Consider the following 23,081-nt stretch of genomic DNA (forward strand, 5'->3'; position numbering starts at 1 on the left):
TGGTAGAGTACCTGTCTGGCTGATTAAGACCATGATTGATCCTACCATGGCAAAGAAGAAAGCAGACCCATCCACTTCCTGATACATCATAATATAAAACATACATGACAGACGCGTCATCCTGAAATGTTCTATCTGAATCTAATTAATCCTATAAACCCAGTTACTCAGGAGGCTAAAGTGGGAACATTTAAACCCAGGAGTTTAACTATAAGCTGGGCAATACAGCGAGACCACATATCAAAGGGGACAAAACAAAGATTCAGAAAATACAAATGTGGGAAAAAAGTTACACAGAGTCAGGGGAAACAAGTCAGTATCCACAAATTCAGAGACGAGGCTTTTAGTGTCAACAGGCCTGATCTCTTCAATTAAGTCAATGTCTTATAGAAAAACTAAAAAATTAAGAAAGAGAAACAAAGACCAAAGAGACACAACAATCAAATGCAATGCCTGGTTCTTGTTTCAGGTCTAGCTCAAACAGACCAGCTGCAGAAGGCATTTTGAGGATAACAGAATAGGTAACTTTGGGCACTGTAGTGAATTTTTAAAAAGCAGAATATGGTATATATAATAAATTAGGAGTAAAAGTCTAAAGTGATGCCCAGAGCACTCAAAGTAATAACACAAAAGATTAAGGTGAGGTATTATGTACTATCTCAAAGTCTGCCTGAAATGTCAGGGTTCTCTGTCGGGGTTTTTGTTGTTGTTGCTTTCCTGAGGCAGGGTTTCTCTGTGCAGCCCTGGCTGTCCTGGAACTCACAGATCCTACTGCCTCTGCCTCCTGAGCGCTGGGATGAAAGCAGTGCACCCCACGACTCTGCCTGTTGTTGTTTCACTATGTAGTAGGATTGGCCAAGAAGGTGCTGTGGAGAACAGCCTGACCTTGAACTCAAGAGATTCTCCTGAGTCTGACTCCCGAGTTCTGGGATTAAAGGTGTGCACTAACAAACTTGGCTGAAATGTGGAGTACATTGTGAAGACATGAGCTCAAACTTTCAGAAGACAAAGAGGAAGAGAAAATAGTGTACCTTTTATGGAAGAGCTAAGAATAATTGTGGAATGAGGAAGCGAAACAAAACATCAAGTTAACATTATTGAGGACTAAACAGGTTTAGTTATAGTTAGGTTTTTAAAAAAACCATTACAATGTAAATTGCCTGCGGGCTTTACTGTGAAATAATGAGATGTGCTAAAAACACAATCACCTCAACTGACTCACTATATGAATTCAGGTTGTCTAAGTTGTCTAAGGACCTTCACCCACTGAACCACCTCTCAGCCTCTCGAAGAGGCTTTCAGAGGTTAGAAATAACAAATCAGGAAGCTTCTGTTGAAGGTTAGTATGAAGACATATAAACAGAGTGATCATAAAAAATTATCTTCTTGTCAGGCATGGCGGCTCATGTTTATAACCCCAGAACTTGGATAAACTCAAGGTTGTATAATCAGTTCCAAAGAAGCCTGAGCTACATAGTGAGCACATCTGTAATCCCAGCATTCCAGGGACAGAGGCAGGCAGACTTCCGTTAATTTGAGGCCAACCTGGCCAGCCAGGACTATGTAGTGAGACATTGTCTCAATAAAGAGGAAAAAAAAAAAAAAAACAGATTAACATCTTGTAAGTCAGAAAACACATGATGCTAAATATTTTAAATGCATTTCTTACTTAATTACCTGTTTTGGCTTCATTTTTAAGACTTCAGCTTTTAACCAGGCTTCAACCTCTTCAATTTTCTTTCTATGCACAGCAAGTTCATGCTAAGATAAAAATTTGAGGTTAAAAACATTTTAAAACATTTTAAGCCTACCAGCACCTTTTAATATGAACATTTTAGTGAACAAAAAGTACAAAACAGGAGCTGAAGAGATAGCTCATCAATTAGAAGCACTGGCTGAGAGGACATGGTTGATTCCCAGTCATTACATGGTGAGTCACAGCCATCTTTAACTCCAGTTCCAGGGGATCCAATACTCTCCAACTCTATAGGCACAAGGCACACAAGTGGTGCACATACATACAGGCAAAACACTCACACATAAAATAAAAAATGAATTCATTAAACAGTAATTGAAAAACAGTAAGGTGCTGCTATAAAATAGGGCCTCTTGATTATACTTAAATTTTTATATATTCTTTACATTTATTTGTTTTGGGGAGGTTGCCAACAACTTGCAGGAGTCTGTCCACTCCTTCCAGCATGTGCCTGCCTGTACCCTTCTCAGCTTTATCAGATCATTCTTTTATATTGTTCATTTTATATGTATGGGTGTTTTGCCCACATGTGTTTATCAATGCACTATGTCTGGTATCCTCAGAGAGCATTAAATCCCCTGGAACTGAAGTTACAGATGGTTGTAGATACCTGGAATAAAATCTGGGTCCTCTGGAAGAGCAGTCAGTGTTTTAAATTGCTGACCCATCTCTCCAAACCCTCAATTTTTATGTTTTTATGGAAAAACCCTATCCTCATGCTGATAATACTATATGGCAATTTTTTGTACATCTGTTATTACGGAACTTTTTAAAAAATCCAGCTTTAGATTCTGCAGGGGGAGGGGAAAGAAGGGTACATCTATAAATTCTAGTCTGGGTCAAAGACAGAAAAGAAGGTATAACTACAGAACAACTTAGTCATATCATAGGCTTTTAACATATACATACACACACACACGTTATTTTACTAATTTCTTTCCTTTTCTTTCTTTTTTGTGACTGGGCCCCTCTTTATATCTCTGGCTTTCCTACAACTTGCTGGCATTGCAATCACTAGGTCTGTTAGCCTCCTGGGTAACACAGGATTAAAGGTGTGAGGCACAATAGCAAGCCAAAAAGATTCTTATGAATAAAACATCTGAAAACTCTGAAAACATCTTTGTTATCCATGTTCATCCACCCTAAAATGACATAGGCATGTTTGTATGATATCCAATGCATACCTGAGTTTCCGGTTTATATTTATCCACCCACGGCTCAGTATCAGACAGATACTCTTTTGAAGTTTCTACACCATAGGTCTGTTCTAAAGAAAACAGCTTTCCTCTTTTCCTAGTCGGCAATCTGTTACTGTCTAATGTGGAGGGCGATTTTTTCCTTCTGTGACTTGAATTATTCAAACCTAAAGATGAAGCAGTGATAGTAGTGACGGCAGTAGTCGCTGAAAAACCATCAAATGATGGGTCTACCCAGTCTGTGACCTGCAAACAAACAAAACTAAAATTACTACAAGTTTTATACCTATTCCCTATGTAACTGAGCTACTTTAGAAATATGTCTATTACCCTTCAAAGTCCTACAAATTATATATCTACTATGAGTATTTTTTTGAAAGAGGGTCATGCTCAGGCTGACCCAGAACATACTATGTTGCCAAAGATAGCCTTGAATCAGAGCTGCTCCTGTCTCAGCCTCCCAAGTACATTCAGTACTTCCTCAACTTTTCCTTTCCTTTTTTTTTTTTTAAAGACAGGGTTTCAATGTGTAGCCCTGGCAATCCTGACTTCATCTTTTGACCAGGCTGGACTCGAACTCACAGAGATCAGCCTGCCTCTGCCTCCTAAGTGCTAGGGAGAAACTGTATTAAGTGCCAGATTAGTCTTAAGACTTTACAAAGATAAGAAATTCTAATGCTCTAATAATGCTGTGCCTGGTACTTACAGCTGTAATGAAGCAGTCGACACTTTAGTGAGACAGGCTTTCTAGGGAAGGTGCTGTCTTATTCACAGAAACTTTAGGAAAGATCAGCATTCCAGACCATGTTTTCTGGTCTACAGAAACTGCTAACCTCTCCAAGTTTCCTTCCATTAATACCTTAAGTAAAAGTTGAGCAGTGGTGACACATGACTTTAATCCCAGTACTTGGGAGGCAGAGGCAGGTGGATCTCTGTGAATTTGAGGCTAGCCCAATCTACAGAGCAGGTTTCAGGAGAGTCAGGGCTGTTACATAAACCTTGTCAAAGAAAAAATACTGAATTGAGCAATTTCAACCTAAAATAACAGCACTAAAGGAGTTTTCCAGATAATGAAATTTTCTTAAATGTCTGGGTGTGGTAGCACAAACTTCTCAGCCCTGCAGCGAAGAGACAAGAACAAGAGGATGGCAGCAAGTTTGGGATAGCCTGCTCTACTCTATAATAAATCTAGAAAAAAAAATCTCATTTGTCGCCTGGCTTTGAAATATCCTGCCTGACTGAGGGGGAATCAGATTCAAGGACACTCTGCTTGGGTCAGGGCGTTGCTCAGCAGTAGGATGCTTGCCCACTACTCTCCCACTGGCTCTAGCCTTGACCCCTACGATGGAGCCTGATACCAACAGTGGAGGGGACTTAATTACAGTTGGGAACTCTTTGTTAGATAATGCTCCTCTCAGAGATAGAGCCCAAAACTAGGGTGCAAATAAGGCTTCTGGGAAGAAATGTGGGCTGATAACTACTTTATCAATCCTAATTTACACTTCACTCTTAGGTCAGGTTAGGAATATTATCAGTAGTAGAAAAAGAAAGTTGTGGAGAAAAAAAATGCGGTCACAACCAGTTGATTCATTTTTTTTCTGTGCTAAAAGACTGGCAATGTTACTATAATTTTTTTTCATTTTTCTGCATTTAAAAGTTTATGAAAACAGTTTTATGCTAAACTGACAAAAATATTGATTTGTGTATTTTTTATACATTTTGTAGTTTTATTTCTTACTTCTATCTACCATGAAAAAAGAAAAACAAAGCTACATAATTTACTTGAAATAAAAAAAAAAAAGTCGGAGCCACCCATAGGGAAGTGGTTCCCAGTTCCCTTGCAGATATCATCTGGACACCCCTTGCACCTAAATTCTTATCTTGTTGAAAAACGACACACTGAACTTCTTGACTTCTAAGAAATAGAACCCATGGTTAAGCTAACAAATGACCACACACATACTGTCTCTTCTATTCAAGAGTGCTCACTCTGTGTTACTGGTGCTACAAATGCTTTCTCAAAGCTGGGCACAGTGGCTCGGAGCCTTTAATCCCAGCAACTCGGGAGACAAAGGCAGCCTGATCTACAGAGTAAGTTCCAAGACAGCCAGGTCTACACAGAGAAATTCTGTTTTGAAAGATTTTTTTTTTTAATTTTCTATTCAGAATTAAGGTTCTGGTTTTTTACTGCTTATTACCAGACTTTAGGTCACTAATCTCAACAGACATTGGACCATCACTACTCTGCTAGGATTAGGTCACTGAGAACAAACAACCTTTTGCCATTGTCTTTTCTTTGCTGGGGGAGGGTGGGGGAATGGGAGGGGTGGAGGGGCTTTGCGACAGGAAACAGTTCTGGCTGTCCTGTAACTCACTCTGAAGACCAGGCTGGCTTAGAAATCAGAGATTCGCCTGCCAAGTGCTGGGATTAAAGGTGTGCACCACCCACCGCCATCGGCTTTGTCACTGTCTTTAGGCAATCACTACACAGCCACTCATACCTTTGTGGAAGAAACCTTTGGTCTAAGGAAAGTTTCTGACATTATAAACTTTAATAGTTCCCATCAGTAGCATACAATTTGGAGTACACTGAAGTGTAATTCACCTGGGAAAAAAAAAGAAAAAAAATCTTAAGTTAGGAAAAACTGTAAATACAGAATTATAGTAATCGGTATTTAAATACACAATCATTCACATAATAGGGGTTCGAGAACTAATGAGAGAAAATTAACATGTTAAAATCCGAAAGCAAAGTTTAGTTTAAATGACTACAATTTTATCTAATAACCAACCTGTAGTGGTGTAAGTTTTTCACAAGCCCACACACTAAAAAGTTTCCCACCTAATAAAACAAATCCTCTTCCCCTTATATAATTTAGGATTAGAGCCTGAAGTTTAAAAACATCTACCAAAAAATATACTTGTCGAAATACAAGACGCTCAAGTCCGTTACTGGTCAGGACTCTTTGAAAACAAGACTGACAATCTCATCCTCCAATAAACAGACAACTGTCTCAGATGGTGCCAGGTTCGTGGACTAGCTGGAGAAAAACGAGACCTTCGGGAAGCATCCCCAGCCGATCCCCCTCCACCGCACACGCTGCACAGGGCTCACACTCGGCTCACACAACAGTCCTCGGTAATTCCGCAGAGCTGACACCTCACATCAGGGCTCGGGGCTCGTCACCCACATCCCACAGCAGTCCATATGGGAGGGCGGGTCGGGAGGACAGCCCAGGTAGGCGGGAAGACGAAGCTAGCCTGACGCCTCTAGGACATTAATAAACACAGCCGAAGCCGCCGTGGCCTTACTTCCCCGGAGCCACGTCCCCTCGTGGGCGGAACGGAGCAAAGGAGCCCAGGATCAATTCCCTGTGGGAAGATAGCGGCCCAGCCTCCCAACTCCGCCGCAGGCTTCCAGGAGGGACCGCCTCCTGGGGACCTTCCTGACCGGCGGCGCTTCCGCGACGCTACCAGAGGGGCGGGGCGGGCAGCAGAGCGAGTCGCATAGGCGTCCGGCGTACTGCCTGACCCAAAACGCCGGCCGCGATTGCGGCCCGGGTTCCACCGTTCGATAGAAGCGTAGCACCGGAGTCCGGAAAGTCATCGGTGCGTGTCAAGGGCGCCTGGAGCGCGTCAGGAGCCCCGTGCGGGGCCGGGAGGAAAGCGATCCGCGGGCGCACACGGCCGCCCGCCCACCCGCCCTTTCCGGCTCCACACTGGAGAGCGCGTTGGGCGCGTGAGCTGAGGCGCTGGCGGCCTGGGAAGGAGGACTATGAAGCTTCCGAACATCCTGCTCACCGGTTAGGGCGCGCGGCGGGGCCGGGCCGGGGACGCCGAGGGGCCGTGAGGTCCGGGGGAGGCAGGAGGGGGTCGCCTCGGGCCACGCGGCGTGGCGTGTGGCTGTCGCGTGAGGACCCAGCGTGCGCGGCCGTTAGGGGGAGGGGGCGGTAATCCGGGTGGCCGGACGCGGCGCGGCGAGGAAGGAGAGCGGCGGCCGGTCCCGCTTTGCTGCCCCGCCCGAGGCTTGGTCTTTGTGAATCTGGTATTTCGCCCGGAGAGCGGGCAGGGCTGCGGGTCCTTTGTCGGGGTTGGGCTCGGGGTTTCTCCCACCAAGTGCGGTAAAGGCGGTTTCTAGCTGATAGGAGATGGGGTGATGTTAGGTGCCTCGGTCCTTGGGCCTTCCTGGTCGTGATTTTTTTTTTTCTTTTTCCCTTTGCTTCCGGGAAACACTTCCTAAAATTCCTAAGATTTCGGTAAATGCTTTGGATGTTCGTGAAGAGACGTGACCGATTAACGGTTTCGGTCGGTTGGTGTCACAGGCTTTGTCGTTGTTTCGGTGTGAAAGCTGAGCCTGTGTGGCCGTTGGTGCCGTGGGATATTAGATCTGGAGCTGATCATGGGTGGGGCCCTTCTGGATCTTCGAAGCTTTTACTGGAAACATTAAGTTATAGCGTCTAATACCATCATAAGCCAGTCGTACAAAAATTAAATGGGCGTAGATGCTATTTCTTTATACAAAAAAAATTTATTAAGATCCTGTTTGTGGATTTGTCAGTTAATGACTCATAAGCAAATTTTAGCCTTTAAGAGTCCTTAGGAGGGCCGGGCGGTGGTGTTGCACACCTTTAATCCCAGCACTCGGGAGGCAGAGGAAAGTGGTGGATCTCTGTGTTCGAAGCCAGAGCTAGTTCCAGGACAGGCTCCAAAGCTACAGCGAAACCCTGTCTCGAAGAACCAAAAAAGAAAAGAGTCCTTAGGAGGAACATTTTACAATATCTGATTTGCGTGGACAGACAGGATCTTGGGGTTCCTATGAGGCATTGAAGCTAGTAGGCTACAATTTGAGACCCTGGCGATGCTGGCATGAAGCCCTGAGTTGGATCCCCACAACTACATAAACTGGATGGCATAATTGTTTGTTATCCTAGTACTAAGGAAGATCGGAAAGGCTAGCCTGGAATGCACAGCTGCCTGTCAAAACAAGAGCTACACCTTAAGAAGTCAGACTAAAATAAAATAACCATGTTGAGTTCAGAGTTCACACAAGTTGAGTCAAGGCTTCAGATTGCTGTACCACAGTGAAAATATTTTTTCTAAATACATTTTAGAGGCATGGTTTATCAGGATTACTTAAGTTTGAACAGCTGAAATTATGTTTTGATTGTTTTATAATTGTGTTAACAATAAAAGGAGAAAAGCAAAGGACAATGTATAGGATATCAATGCTGCATGTGTGGATATATACAGTGTGTGTATGTGTGTGTGTGTGTGTGTGTGTGTGTGCGCGCGCGCACTTATTTAAATGCATACCAAGCAGGGCATTGTGTCCTTTAGATATCACAAACAGAAAGCTAAGAAAGACCTGGTCTATAGTAGTTCCTTCTGGGGGAGTTATCAGACTTAGGGGCGAGTGGTAGTGATGAGATATCGCCGGCCACCCAAATTTCTTCCATTAAAGCAATAAATGATGGTAGTTTATTTGAGGTGCCTAGTTTTAGGCTGGAAAGTTTCATGTTGTTGCGGGCAGAATTGGCATCAAAATTGCTGAAATCCTACCCCTGGAAATTAGGATGCAGAGACTGACACCCAGTCATTTCTGAAGAATTTCTTGTTTAGTTGGTTTGGTTTTGAGACAAGGTTTCTCTCTCTGTTTCTTTGTCTGTCCTGAAACTCACGATGTAGACCAGACTGGGTTTGAACTCACAGAGATTCGTCTGCCTCTGCCCCCCTGAGTGCTCACCACACCAGGCTTTCTGGGGAATTTTTATTAGATCATGGTATATATTCACATATGATTGCTAATTAAGAAAATTTTTGTGTCAGTTAAGACCCTCCATGGCAGACTGACATCTGATAAGTAGCATTTGAACCATGTTTTCTGTGACTTCTTTTACAGGTACACCCGGGGTTGGAAAAACCACTCTAGGCAAAGAACTTGCTTCAAGATCAGGACTGAAGTACGTTAATGTGGGTGATTTAGCTCAAGAAGGTAAAGAACACTTTGATGTTGGATTTATGTTTTTAAGTCAGGTAGTAGTAGTACTGATTAGCTAAGCGTTGCTAGAAGGTCCAGAAAGCAGAAAGACACCAGTAATAAGTAATTTATGTTCTGCTAAGGACACAGAAAATAAAAGACTACATGCTGAGTATTGTTACATAGTTATTTTGAACATTTCCCCTTTCCTAACCCCATGTTTGTGAACAGTAATTATGGGGACAGCTTCTGTGAGGGGTTGGATAGATAAGTCTGAATATGAAGAAGGATATTACTATTATTTATCAGTCACTTTAACTCTGATAGTTGCCTGCCCAGACTCACAGCATATAGTCTGAAGTGGTATTTTTACTGATTTTACCCTGTTTTCCCCTAATCTTTTATTACTTAATTATTTGTGTCATCTTTTTATATTCCACACTCAGAGAAGGAACTCTGTATTTTTAAGCAGAGGGAAGTAGGTATACAGAGATTGATGCTTTACATTTTAGATATAGTTTCGAAAATTTTAACACATTTGAAAATTTTAAATTCCTAACAGTTGCTACTAAAGTAACTATTTCGGTTTGATCTAATTTCCATATTTTTTTTAAATGACCTAAAGTCTGATCACCGGATATCATGGAGTCTGGCAAGATGGCGTCTCCCAAGAGCATGCCGAAAGATGCACAGATGATGGCCCAAATCCTGAAGGATATGGGGATTACAGAATATGAGCCGAGAGTTATAAATCAGATGTTGGAGTTTGCCTTCCGATATGTGACCACAATTCTAGATGATGCTAAAATCTATTCCAGCCATGCTAAGAAAGCCACTGTTGATGCAGACGATGTGCGATTGGCAATCCAGTGCCGGGCCGACCAGTCTTTCACTTCTCCTCCCCCGAGGGATTTTTTATTAGATATTGCAAGACAAAGAAATCAAACCCCTTTGCCATTGATCAAGCCATACTCAGGTCCTAGATTGCCACCTGATAGATATTGTTTAACTGCTCCAAACTATAGGCTTAAGTCTTTGCAAAAAAAGGCACCTACTCCTGCAGGAAGAATCACAGTTCCGCGATTAAGTGTTGGCTCAGTTTCTAGCAGACCAAGTACTCCCACACTAGGCACACCAACTCCACAAACCATGTCTGTCTCAACTAAAGTGGGCACCCCAATGTCCCTCACAGGACAAAGGTTCACAGTGCAGATGCCTGCTTCCCAGTCCCCTGCTGTGAAAGCTTCCATTCCCGCAACATCAACAGTTCAGAATGTTCTGATTAATCCATCGCTAATTGGGTCCAAAAACATTCTGATTACAACTAATATGGTATCTCAGAATACAGCCAGTGAGTCAGCAAATGCACTGAAAAGAAAACGGGAGGATGATGATGACGATGATGATGATGATGATGATGACTATGATAATTTGTAATCTAGTCTTGATGCATGTAACATGTATACTTGGTCTTGAATCCATTGTACTGAAGTTAAGCAAGCATGTTAGATGTTCTAAAGCTGTATTTTAGAAAATGCTATTTAATAAGTATGCTTTCCATGCTTTTCAATTGAAATGTTGAGTTTTAATAGCGCTAGTAATGGTTTTTCATCAACCTTTATGCATAAAAAATAAAATTGTCATTTATCAATTTGATTCTTGGTACTTTGGCAATTATGTTTTCAAAGCAATATTCCACTCATCTTGAAAGTTGTTACTGTTATTATTTATAAACATGTGGTGGGGGACCGGTCCCAGGAGAGGCAGCAGTCCCCTGGGGGCAGCAGTAGGTCACCAGGGCCTTGGTGGGCCCCCTTGGCAGGTGGGAGGCAGTGGCGGCTAAGAGACAGACATATACGCCATGCAGAGTGTGGGTATAAAGTTTATTTAGTGGATTATGGAGGAGAGGGAAGGGGAGAAGAGAGGAGGAGGGAGAGGCTTAGTTACCTTTTCAGAAGAGGGACAGAGGGAGTAGGCTGGAGAAGAAGTGTGGTTGGGGGTGGGGTGGGAGGGGGCTTGTCTCTTAAAGGGACAGGGTTCCTAGGTGACAGATCAGGCCAGCAGATTATAACAGTTACAGCCTTTGTTATTATGTCTTCTGTGCTACCTACCTCTGATGTCTTCTGATGTTTTGATTATTTATTTTGAGGCAGGGTCTCTGTAGTGCCATCTGTCCTGGAACTATTTTGGCTATGCTGGCCTTAAATTTACAGAGTTAGTCCTGCCTCTTCCTCCCAAATGCGGGGATTAAAGGTGTGCCCCACCACATTTGACCAGATATTTACTTGTCTGTAAATATATTGTCCGTTGTATATAAGTCACTCTTATATATTTTCTCAGATTTATGTAACCATGACACCTTCTTGGAGAGACTACTTGGTCAAAATTTCTTTGTATATCTAAATTATATTTATTTCATTTAACTTTGGAACCTGTCCTACAACTCCCTCTGTAGACCAGGCTGGCCTTGAACTCACAGAGAGCCACCTATCTCCAAGTGCTAGGATTAAAGGCATGTGAGATTATACACACACACACACACACACACACAGTGTTCCTTTGGTCATATTTAAGACTCTTGGCATTTCTTTCTACCTCATTTTTTTCCAATTTTTTTATGTATATGGGTGTTTGTATGTAAGTGCACCACACATGTGCCTGGTGCCCATGGAGGCCTGAAAAGGGCTTCAAATACCCTGGGACTAGAGTCACAGACGGTTGTAAGACAGGTGGGTGCTGGGAATTGGATCTGGGTCCTCTGAAAGAGTAGCCAGTAGTCTTAGCAATTGATCCATCTCTCTAGATCCCTGCCTCACTTCCTAAAGTTTACAGCTTTTCTTCTTGCTCAAATGAGTCTCCTGATTTAGCATCTCAGTACCTTGAGTGTGTAAGATTGCTTATATTATCCTGTATCCCCTCACATTGCTCTCCTCGTGATGTTCTTTCTCATATACAATTGTTTTAGTGCTTTTAGCATCCTTAATTTTCCTACCCCCAGTTTATTAGTCTTTAACCTGATGCAGGCTAACTCCAGGGTACACATAGGTCTGGGACTGGTAGATAATGTAGCTCATTGAATTCATTTCAGATAGAATTACATTCATGCTAAGCATACACTACCACAGCCACTTGCTCCGTAGATAGAATCTTGGTTTGTCTCAACTCAGGAGTTGGCAAGCTCCTGCTAGATACTTCCCTGGGCTAAGGAACACTGGACACCTGTCATGCATAACTGTCTAAACTTCGTAAGCACACATCTCCAAATTAGCGTATTTAAAGAGCTGGCCTGAAATCATCTTTGATTCTTACTACCTCCTGGTTCTTCCCAGAACTTCCCACACAAACTTATTCTCTGCACAGTTCTACTTGGTCTCTAACTTCTGATAGTTTCTCTGGGGGAAAATATGTATAGTCCTCCTTTCCCATCTCCCTGGCCATAGGTACTGTGCCTAGGGTTTAAACACTAACTTTGTATGTTTGTACTGGTGTGAGTTTGTCGTGGCACACATGAAGGTCAGAGGACAACGTACAAGAGTCAGCCCTCACCTTCCACTGTGTGGGCCCTGGGGATCAAACTCATGGTAAGGTGGTAAGGCAGCAAATACCTTTACTTGTTGAGCCTGTTTTGTTTTGTTTTGAACAAGGTCTCATGTATCTTAGGCCGACCAAGTACTGTTCTGGTGCTTCTGTCCTTAGTGCAATTATAGGTATGCATCCCGACGTTTATTTGGTGCATGCCTCCTAAGGGGTCAGATATATATATAAGGTCCATATATGAGACACCTCAATCTCTAGTTTCTCTCACTTCTCTCTTGATAACAAAAAGATGAGAAGTAGCCAGGTGGTGCTACCGCACACCTTTACTCCCAGCAGTGGGAGGCAGAAACAGGTGGATCTCTGAAGACCAGGCTGGTCTATACAGCAAGTTCTAGCACAGCCAGAATTGTTACACAGAGAAACCCTGACAAAATCATGTGTATGAACAACTATAGAATCAGCTTCCTCTTAATGTTCTAAACCGTATGGTTTCTTCTTTTGAAATTTGAAGTGAACTTTAAAATCCATCTCTGCTGTCACCCTCAGTACATACTGTAGTGACTGATTACCAAGAATTCTAAATTCCTCATAAAGAATGCCTGCTGTGGGCATGCGGGTCTGGAAGCACAAGGTAAAAAACAGGGAAATGCATGTTGCAGGTGTCTCAGTATATTAAACATGGAATACGGTGATTCACTTCTCATCTTAAAAGATCATTTTGTTTTCTGAGTAAACAGTGAATTGGAGCCAAATCTGGAAGCAGCGAGCATTTTTTTAAGAGGGAGTCAGCCAGTCTTGGCAGTGCACACCTTTGTTTGTTTGTTTGTTTGTTGTATATGCACGATATTCTGCCTGCATGTATCCCTGTGGGCCAGAAGAGGGCACCAGACTTCATTATAGATGGTTATGAGCCACCGTGTGATTGCTGGGAATTGAACTCAGGGCCTTTGGAAGAGCAGGCAATGCTGTTAACCACTGAGCCATCTCCAGCCCCCATCCTAGGAGTAATTTCTAAGCAGAGATTTGAAGTAGTTGGAGATGGGGTAGAGAAAACTGAGCAGACCGGCAGTGTTGGTGGGTGGAGACAGGCAGATGGTGGGAGCTTGCTGGGCAGCCACCCTATCCCAGACAGTGAGCCCTGTTCATTTAGTGAGAAGCCCTGTCTTGAGACAGTCAGGCCAATAGTAATAGAGGAAGACACCCAGTGTCCTGCTCTGATCGCTACAAAGGTACGCACACACCCATACCTTCGTGTGCATGCAACACACACAGATAGACACACACACTACTTCTGAGCCTTCCCTAACACCTTGAGGTTATGCTAGGTGCTCATCCAATTCCTCTCGCAATACAGTTCCATTTCCAGACTTGCTGTCCATCTCCAGTTTATTATAAGTTCTTTGAGGGAAGGGATTGTATTTACTTGTCTATATATCTTGTTCACTAGTGTGTCCTTATTATCACTTCAATCACTGTTACATCCTGTGTGATAAAAGTTTTGTGGAGCCTGGGCAGTGGTGGTCCACACCTTTAATCCCAACATTCAGGAAGCAGAGGCAGGTGGATCTCTGAGTTTGAGGCCAGCCTGGTCTACAGAGCAAGTTCTAGGACAGACTCCAAAGCCACACAAAGAAACCCTGTTTCAAAAAAAACAAGTTTTATGGGAATGAATATTTGAAAGTTTGTATTACTCGTTATATTAAAATATGTTGGCATAATTTAAAATATCCTTCATCAGCCAGGTAATAATTATAGAACACCTAATTCTAGCACTTGAGGCAGATCTGAGTTTGAAGTCAGCCTAGTATGCAAAGAGAGTTCCAGGACAGCCAGGGCTACACAGAGAAAACCTGTCTTGGAAAAAACATACATACATACATACAAAGGAGGCCAGTGAGATGACTCAGCAGGTAGAATCACACATGTGAAGACTCACATGCTCATTGTCTACATACTCTCCTACACATTCCATGTACACATACAATAATAATAATAATAAAAATCTTCGTTTCCTACATCGAAGCATGCACGTCTCCAGATGGTGACAGAGGTGCTGGGGGCTATCCTTGATGGTTCCTGTCTCCCCTCTTCCTGGTTTGGACACCATTGAAGTAGTGGCAGCTGCAGGCTCCCACTACCTTGGACTAAAGCAGCTCTGTCCTGCCTTCTCTGCCTCAAGGACGGACATCTCCTGAAAGCTTGTCGGACCTTTGCTCTTGCTGGTGGGTGTTTGCCGCAGCAGTGAGAAGGGAACCACTGCATATGATACAGGAATGGGGTAGTTCCCAAATACAACATCACTGCTGCAGCCAGTGACCGCGGATGCTTGTTTATGTTGTCAAGGGTGCCCTCTCTTTATTTTTTTTAATTTAATTTAATTATTTTATTTATTTATTTGGTTTTATGAGATAGGGTTTCTCTGTAGCTTTGGAGCCTAACCTGGAACTAGCTCTTGTAGACTAGGCTGGCCTCAAACTCACAGAGATTCACCTGCCTCTGTGCCTTCTGAGTGCTGGGATTAAACGTGTGCACCGCCACCTGGTCTAATGCCCTGACTTTCACAGCTGCTTCCGTTATTTTAAACTTTTTTTAAAAATTTTATGATTTATTTATCTTTTATTTTATGTGCATTGGTGTGAAGGTGTCAGATCCCCTGGAACTGGATTTTCAGACAGTTGTGAGCTGCCATGTGGGTGCTGGGAATTGAACCCAGGTCCTCTGGAAGAGGCAGTCAGTAGTCAGTGCTCTTACCCGCTGAGCCATTTCTCCAACCCCCCCCCTTTTAAATATTTATTTAGTTATTATGTATACAATATTCTGTCTGTGTGTATGCCTGAAAGCCAGAAGAGGGCACCAGATCTCATTACAGATGGTTGTGAACCACCATGTGGTTGCTGGGAATTGAACTCAGGACCTTTGGAAGAGCAGGCAGTGCTCTTAACCGCTGAGCCATCTCTTCAGCCCCATTATTTTAAACTTACTGACAGCACTTGGTGTTGGTTTATGAGTTAGCTCGAATTTGGCAAGAAAGCAGCAGTGTTGTTTATCGAGTCTTTGCCACACCGAGGCAGTTTAGTTTCTTAGCCTGATACTGTTTGTGCTAATGGAGCATTTATCCCATGAGGACAGGTCACAGCAGGTGCAAGGGGGCTCATCCCATCTACTAATTTCAGACTGTAACAATATAGGAGGAATTGGATGAGAAATCAAATAAGTACTGTGCTTCTGGTGGCTAAAGTATGACTAAAGTCTAGATTGTAGTGAGGGTGAGATTATCTGTTTTACCTCCTAAAAGAAAACTCAAACCAAGCGGTGGTGGTGTACGTCTTTAATCCCAGCACTCGGGAGGCAGAGGCAGACGGGTCTCTGTGAGTTCGAGGCCAGCCTGGTCTACAGAGTGAGTTCCAGGACAGGCTCCAAAGCTACACAGAAACCCTGTCTTGAAAAGCCAAAACAACAACAGCAGAAAAAGAAACAAAACTCAAGGCTTCAATCCCAGCACTTGGGAGGCAGAGTCAGGTGGATCTCTTGAGTTCGAGGCCAGTCTGGCCTACAAAGTGAGTTCCAGGATAGAGATACACAGAGAAACCCTATCTTTGGGGGGGGGGGGGGGAACCAGAAAAAAAAAAAAAACTTCTCTTGAACCTGTGAATTGTTGAAACTTCTAATGTTGAATTGAAATCCCCCAACCTTTTCTTCCATTTTTTAATTCAGTAGCAGGCACCAAACACAGACCACACGCATGTCAGGCGAGCACTCTCCCACTGAGCTCTATTCCTAACCGCTGGATTTGCCTTCTCTGTGATTGTGCTTGTTGCTTTGGTTGTTCTTATTTTGAGACTGAAACTCTTCTGTCCCGGGCTGGCCTATAACTTGTTAGGTAACCGAGAGCGGCCTTGGACTCCTGGTTGTCCTGAGTACTTGGATTCTAGGCATGTGATTTTACACCTGGCTTATTTAACGCTGACACTCAAACCCAGGGCTGCACAGTAGACGAGCCCTCTGCCAACTAAGTTAGTCCCACTTTTTTTTTTTTTGCCTACATGTTTGTTTGTGTACCATGTGTATGCCTCGTGCCCACAGAGGCCAGAAGAAAGTTTCAGACCCCTTGGAACTGGAGTCATAAACAGTTTTGAGTCACCATGTGAGCTCTGGGAACTGAACCCAGGTGTCCTCTGAAAGAAGAGCAAGTGCCATAGCTGATGCGCCGTCTCTCTAGCCTCTGCCTTAACTGTGAGATTGGCCTTGTGAATGGTAAGCACGTGCTCTCTCTGCTGCGGTACTGCCACAGGCCCAAGACTGCCTAGCTTGGAGAGAAACGGCTTTTTAGTTTTGTGTTTTGGAGTTTTGTTTGGTTTTTGGAGACAGGGTTTCTCAGTCCTGGAACTCACTCTGTAGGCCACGCTGGCCTCAAACTCACAGAGATCTGCCTTCCTCTGCCTCCCAAGTGCTTGGGATTAAAAGGTAGTGTGCACCACTACCACCTGGCGAGAAGAATGGCTTTTGGAGATTCTGAGAAAAGACGACATTGATTCCTCTTCCCCAGTCCTTAAGAAAGGGTGAGATCAGGGAAGAGGGATACATTTCTAGAAGCAAGAACCTGAGATTGCATGGAGTAAGTTTATATTCTTTTTGTTTGTTTGTTTATTTTTTGAGACAGGGTTTCTCTGTAGCTCTAGCTGTCCTGGAACTCACGCTGTAGACCAGTCTGGCCTCAAACTCAAAAGATTGACCCGTCTCTGTCTCCCACGTGCTGGGATTAAAGGTGTGTGCCACTACCACCTTGCATGTACCAGCAAGTTTATATTCTTGACCTTAATCTGGAATCCAGTCTTGATTTGGTTTAGTTTGGGTTTTGTTGTTTTGTTTTGAGACAGGATCTCTCTATGTGGTCCTGAACGTCCTGGAACTCACTGTGTAGACTAGGCTATCCTCAAACTCCCAGAGATCTGCCTGCCTTAGTCTCCAGCATGCTGGAATTGGAACCCAATCTTACTGTGTGTGAGAGTGTTTATATTTGTCTGTCCGTGTATTCTCTTTTCCTACCGATCAATAACAACAAAAAATGTTATTTTCTTGCACTGATAACCCAAACTATTTTCTTGCACTAATTGAAACAAACTCTGGTGGTGTTGGTCCCCTCCCCTTGTTTAAAGTTATTTCAATTTTGATGTTTAAAAAATTCCGAGAAAGTCTGGAAAGATGACCTAGACTTTAAGAATGCACACTGCTTTTGCAAAGAACCCAGCTTCAGTTCCTGCACCACATTGGATGGCTCACAACTGTCTGTGACTCCAGTTCTCTGGAGATCCAGTGACTCTGGCCTTTGCAGGCACCCACACTTATGCACATAACTAGACCCAGACATACACATAATGAAAAATAAGTCTTTTAGCCAGTTGTGGTGGCTAAGGCCTTTAATTCCAATCTTTATGAGACAGATGGATTTCTGTGAGTTGAAGGCCAGCCAGATACATATAGCTAGACCCCATCTTAGAGGGGAGGAGTTGTAAAAAGCAAATCTCTTACTAAAAAATTATAGTTGGGGGTGGTAGCGGTGGTGCACACCTTTAATCCCAGTACTCAAGAGGCAGAGGCAGGAAAATCTCTGATAGAGGCCAGCCTAGTCTACAGATCTAGTTCTAGGATCATTAAGGCTATACAAAGAAGTCTTGTCTCAGAAAAAAAACAAAAACAAAACTACATTCTGCTCTTGTGGAGACCAGAGTTCAGTTCCCAGCACCTATCTTGTGGTTTGCAGCCAGCATCCTAAAGCACAAGTTTCATGGGTTCAACACTTCTGGCCTCCTCAGGAATCTGTACTCACTGACACACACACTCACATAAGTAAAAATAAAATTTTAAACGTTTGCTTATGTATCTTATGTATACAAGTGCTTTGTCTACATACCAGAAGGGTGCACTGGACCCAGCTCAAGTTGGTTGTAAGCCACCATGTGGTTGCTGGGATACGAAATCAGGACCTTTAGAACAGTAGAGCAGTCAGTCAGTGCTCCTACCTGCTGAGCCATCTTGCCAACCCCCAATAAAATCTTAATTTAAAAAAGAAAAAAGTGGGCTGAAGAGATGGCTCAGAGGTTAAGAGCACTAACTGCTCTTCCAGAGGTCCTGAGTTCAATTCCCAGTAACCACATGGTGGCTAACAACTATCTGTAATGAGATTTGGTGCCCTCTTCTGGCCTGCAGCAGACATAATGTATACATAATTAATAAATAAATCTTTTTTAAAAAAAAAAAGTAAAGGTTTTGGATAAGCTGGACATAATGAATGGTATGTACCTGTGATCCTAGAAGTGGGAATTAAGATTCCTAGTTTGAGGCCAGGGTGGGCTGCATGGTAAGACCCTGACTCAAAAGCACACAGCAAACAAAGTAAGTTTAAGATATATTGCTGCCAGGTGGTGGTGGCATACGCCTTTATTCCTATCACTTGGGAGGCAGAGGCAGGCAAATCTATGGGAGTTCCAGGATAGGCACAAAAACTACCGAGAAACCCTGTTGGAAAACAAAACAAACAAGATGACATAAAAGATATGTTAGATATGTTGCCATCCAGGTTTCCTTCTATATAAAATTCCAGTTTTTCAGCATTGCTTTTTCTGTTTGCCGACCGCATCATAGCGATTGTTCATGTCTCAGCTTTGTACTGGTGCCCTTTCTTGCATCTGAAAGAATCATTGATGTTTTTCCACAAACCTAGAGTCAACTGAAAATGAGTGAAAGCTACTTAGGAAATGTTAACAAGCCGATGTAATCTCTTCCAGGGCAGCTGTATGACGGCTACGATGAAGAGTATGGCTGTCCCATTTTAGATGAGGATCGAGTGAGTACGACTGAACAGACGGGCGTGTATTTGTTAACTTTTTGGGCAAGTTGGTTTCCATTTTTCTTAGGGCTATTATTCATCTTTGTCTGTTGTGTGTCTATTGCAGGTCGTTGATGAGCTAGAGAGTCAGATGAGTGAAGGCGGTGTCATCGTTGATTACCATGGTTGTGATTTCTTTCCTGAACGCTGGTTTCATATAGTTTTTGTGTTGAGAACAGATAATAGTATACTGTACAAAAGACTCGAAACACGGTAAGGAAGAGAAAAAAAAACACTGATTTTGGTTTGGATTTTTGAGACAGGGCTTCTCTGTGTAATAGTCCTGGCTGTCCTGGAACTCACTCTGTGGACCAGACTGGCCTTAACTCAGAGGTCTGCCTGCTTCTACCTCCCAAGTGTTAGAATTAAAGGCATGTACCACTACCGCCCAGCTTCAACTGAAAATTTGATTTAGTAAAATATAAGAGATAGAGACCCCCAAATAGCCGGGCAGTGGTAGCACACAGCTTTAATCCCATTTAATCCCAGCACTTGGGAGGCAGAAGCAGGTGGATTTCTGTGAGTTCAAGGTCAGCCTGGTCTACAAGAGCTAAAAGAAAGAAACCCCCAAATAATCATGCTTTATCCTTGATACGAGGCCTTTCCTAAAAAAAAGTCAAACAATAATATTTTTAGTTTGAACACTACTTATTCAAATTATCCATACATCAACAAGGGAGAAGTTTATGAAGATTAACAAGATAACAGCATTTCTCAATCATTAAAATACACTTTGGGGACTGGAGAGGTTAAGAGCACTGGCTGCTCTTCCAGAGGTCCTGAGTTAATTCCCAGTAACCACATGGTGGCTCATAACCATCTATAATGAGATATGGTGCCCTCTTTTGGCCTGTGTGGATAAATACAGAACACTGTATACATAATGTGTGTGTGTGTGTGTGTGTGTGTGTGTGTTGGACCCACATAGAACATTAGATTTAACCAGAAAAGAAAACTTGGAGGAAAACTTTTTTCTGGTATTTTTTGATCCAGACTGTAGGCAGGTGGAGAGTCTAGAGGGAGTTAGCGGACAGTATCAGAAAAGCTCTAGAATTTTGTCAAATCTAGGGTCAGAATGGCCAGCTCTGACTGACCACTGGGATGCGTGTAAAATCCTTGCACAGAGGACAAGGAGTAAATCTATGACAAATTAGGCTAAACAAGATCTAAATTTCTATCTTTTTCTTTAAATAGTGAAAAGCCATTATAAACCTTTTTCAAAAGATTTGTTTATTTAATCATACAGTGTTCTGCCTGCATGTATGCCTATGGGCTAGAAGAGGGCACCAGATCTCATTATAGATGGTTGAGAACCACCATATGGTTGCTGGGACTTGAACTCAAGGCTTCTGGAAGAGCAAGTGGCCCGATCCCGTTTAGTGCATACATGGCCATATTGTCAAAGGTTACTGACTCCTGAAGCTTGGGTGTTAAGGAGACACTATTATTCCTGTAGACTCGATGATAAAGACCACTGACCCAGATTAAAGCAAGCTTTATTCGCGTTCACACCAAGGCGGGATTCATGAGACCAGCCTCAAGCCAATTTCCCATACTCCTTTTTAGGGCAAAACTGCAAGGTGGGAGGTTTTCTTTTTTTTCCAAGCAAGTGTGGTTACAGAAGTGAGACCAGGCAGGTAGGATTTTACAAAGCAGCTAAGAAAATTTTCCTGGAGCATTTGTTACACAGAATATTTTATGATTGGGGGTGGGGCACAGCCCCGGTCTGAAAAACAGAAACTTAACTTAGCTACAAGTACAAAATGGCTTCTAGGAACAAAATGGAATTGGGCTGGTTCTTCAATTGCCATCATTGTTTCTCTCTATTGCTATCAAAGGCTCCAAATGACCTCGATGACTTTTTAGCAATTGGTTCTCTGGCCCCTTAGCTTTTTAACTGACTGTTTGTTGATTAATTTATATACTGCCTAAATATTATATAAATTCTTTTATTATCTTTGGGATTAGTAAAATACAGATAACATTTTCATGATGAATTATCTAATCGGTGTATGATATTCCATGTTCTCCTGTGTATACTGTCTTTCATAAATTCTTGCTATGGATCCTTTTACTCCTGAGAATGTGACTTGAGGTAGGTACTTGTTTATTGACTAATTGATTAGTAATTATATGAGCAGCTAATAAACTATCAAGGGATTCAGATAAACTCAAATGTTAGTGTCATAATTCTTACTTTAGCTCTCATGTCAAAGAAGTCTCCTACAGATGCTAGTCGATTTCTCTAGGCAAAGAGATTATGAGAAGTATCTTATGTAATTGCTGATATATTCACAGTGCCCAATTTCTAACTTGTTCCCAAAGCCATATTTAATACCATTCTGTTTGCTTTACCTCTCTGCCTTCTAGGGGTTATAATGCGAAGAAACTACAAGACAACATTCAATGTGAGATTTTCCAAGTTCTTTATGAAGAAGCCAGAGCATCTTACAGAGAAGAAATTGTGCATCAGCTGCCCAGTAATGAACCAGAACAGCTGGAGGATAACATCAACCAGATCTCAAAGTGGATCGAGCAGTGGGTCAAAGATCATAACTCTTGACTTAGAGGCAGGTTGGTCAGGCGTGGTGGTGCACACCGTTGATCCCAGATCCTGGGAGGCAGAAGCTGTTCCACATAGGGAATTCTAGGCCAAGCAGGGCTATGTAGTTAAGACTTTGTCTCAAAGGGAGTGTGGGGGAACCAGCCTGGCCACAGTATAGCTGTCCTTGATGATATCACTCAGTCATGTAACAGAATGCCCAAGATCAGCAGAAGAAAACTATGTTGCAGCTCTAGCTGCTGCCTGGATTTCTTTTTCTCCATGAGAAAGCTTAAAGAATCTCAGATACTAATATAAATTATTTTATTAAGGATTAAACCTAAAAACTCAAACTCAGTGGATAATAAATCTGGTCAATGGGTACATATCTTTTAAATTTACTAAAATGTAGGTGATCTCTCAAAATAAAAATGGAAAACTAAAGATTCACCATCAGAGTATTACTTTTTTATTTTAAAAATTAGAGGGGACTGATGAGATGGTTGAATAAATAAAGCACTTAACACCAAGGCTGAGGATATGAGTTCAGTGTCTGGGAGAACCAAATCCCACAGATGTCGTCCAGTTTCCACATACACACGTGCATACACAACTAAAAGTGGGTTTGATAACTGGATGGCTCAGCGCAAGCACGAGGCCAAGAGCTGTGCCTGTAAACAGCACTGGCGGCAGAGACACCCCTTGGGGCAAGTGGGCAACTAGACCAGCAGGAATGACTAGCTCTGGGCTCAGCAAGACACTGCTTCAGTAAAATACCGATCAAGAAAGACAACTTTGGGCTTCCACATGTGTGTGCCTGTCCCACGCCCAGTCTCGCCAGCAAGAACCACGCGGAACACTAGGATCCTTCTGCAGAAATAGCTTTAATACTTCTTGGGAGAGAGAGTATCAGCCAACATGGCCGGGGACCCCGATATGAAGGAAGCCATCCCTTATATATGAAACAGACCCTGCTTTGGACGTGTCACTCTTGGATTGGTCCACTGCTCCCAGTCCTAGGTGATGCCTCGGGAGTAGTGGAAAGTTACCAAGCACATGTGCGTTCACCTGGCGGTGAAGCCGGATGTCAGTGCCATCTTGATGATGGAGAATGTGGCTGTGGCCTTCTACATCTCCCCCTAATTTTACTTCTTTGCAGAAAGGCAACTCCCTCAGAAGGTAAAGAT

General features: G+C 42.9%; 3 protein-coding genes across 8 annotated transcripts in view; 2 read left to right on the forward strand and 1 right to left on the reverse strand.

Annotated features, from left to right (window-relative positions):
• Window positions 1-6,855, reverse strand: part of Rad17 (RAD17 checkpoint clamp loader component) — a 25,596-nt gene extending 18,741 nt beyond the window's left edge. The window contains exons 1-4 of one of the 6 annotated variants that reach the window (XM_085676770.2): window positions 6,754-6,855; window positions 5,454-5,557; window positions 2,941-3,198; window positions 1,678-1,761 (exon numbers count right to left, since the gene is read on the reverse strand). In XM_085676770.2, the coding sequence (XP_085532896.1) occupies window positions 1,678-1,761; window positions 2,941-3,198; window positions 5,454-5,495 (384 nt within the window). In that variant the 5' untranslated portion in view covers window positions 5,496-5,557; window positions 6,754-6,855. The other 5 variants (XM_048442883.2, XM_048442882.3, XM_048442884.3 and 2 more) reach the window with 5 other exon arrangements.
• Window positions 6,617-22,344, forward strand: Ak6 (adenylate kinase 6). The gene is made up of 5 exons (XM_085676772.2): window positions 6,617-6,755; window positions 8,852-8,944; window positions 19,252-19,310; window positions 19,420-19,565; window positions 21,723-22,344. The coding sequence occupies exons 1-5, from the start codon at window positions 6,728-6,730 to the stop codon at window positions 21,913-21,915; spliced, it is 519 nt and encodes a 172-aa protein (XP_085532898.1). The 5' UTR covers window positions 6,617-6,727; the 3' UTR covers window positions 21,916-22,344.
• Window positions 6,722-10,585, forward strand: Taf9 (TATA-box binding protein associated factor 9). Its single transcript, XM_087896858.1, has 3 exons — window positions 6,722-6,755; window positions 8,852-8,944; window positions 9,555-10,585. Exon 3 carries the CDS (start codon window positions 9,572-9,574, stop codon window positions 10,364-10,366), a length of 795 nt encoding a protein of 264 aa, XP_087752984.1. The 5' UTR covers window positions 6,722-6,755; window positions 8,852-8,944; window positions 9,555-9,571; the 3' UTR covers window positions 10,367-10,585.
• Window positions 22,345-23,081: the final 737 nt, after the last annotated feature.

Source organism: Myodes glareolus, chromosome 15 (assembly GCF_982192425.1).
Source record: "Myodes glareolus chromosome 15, mMyoGla1.1, whole genome shotgun sequence".
Classification (NCBI taxonomy): Eukaryota; Metazoa; Chordata; class Mammalia; order Rodentia; family Cricetidae; genus Myodes; species Myodes glareolus.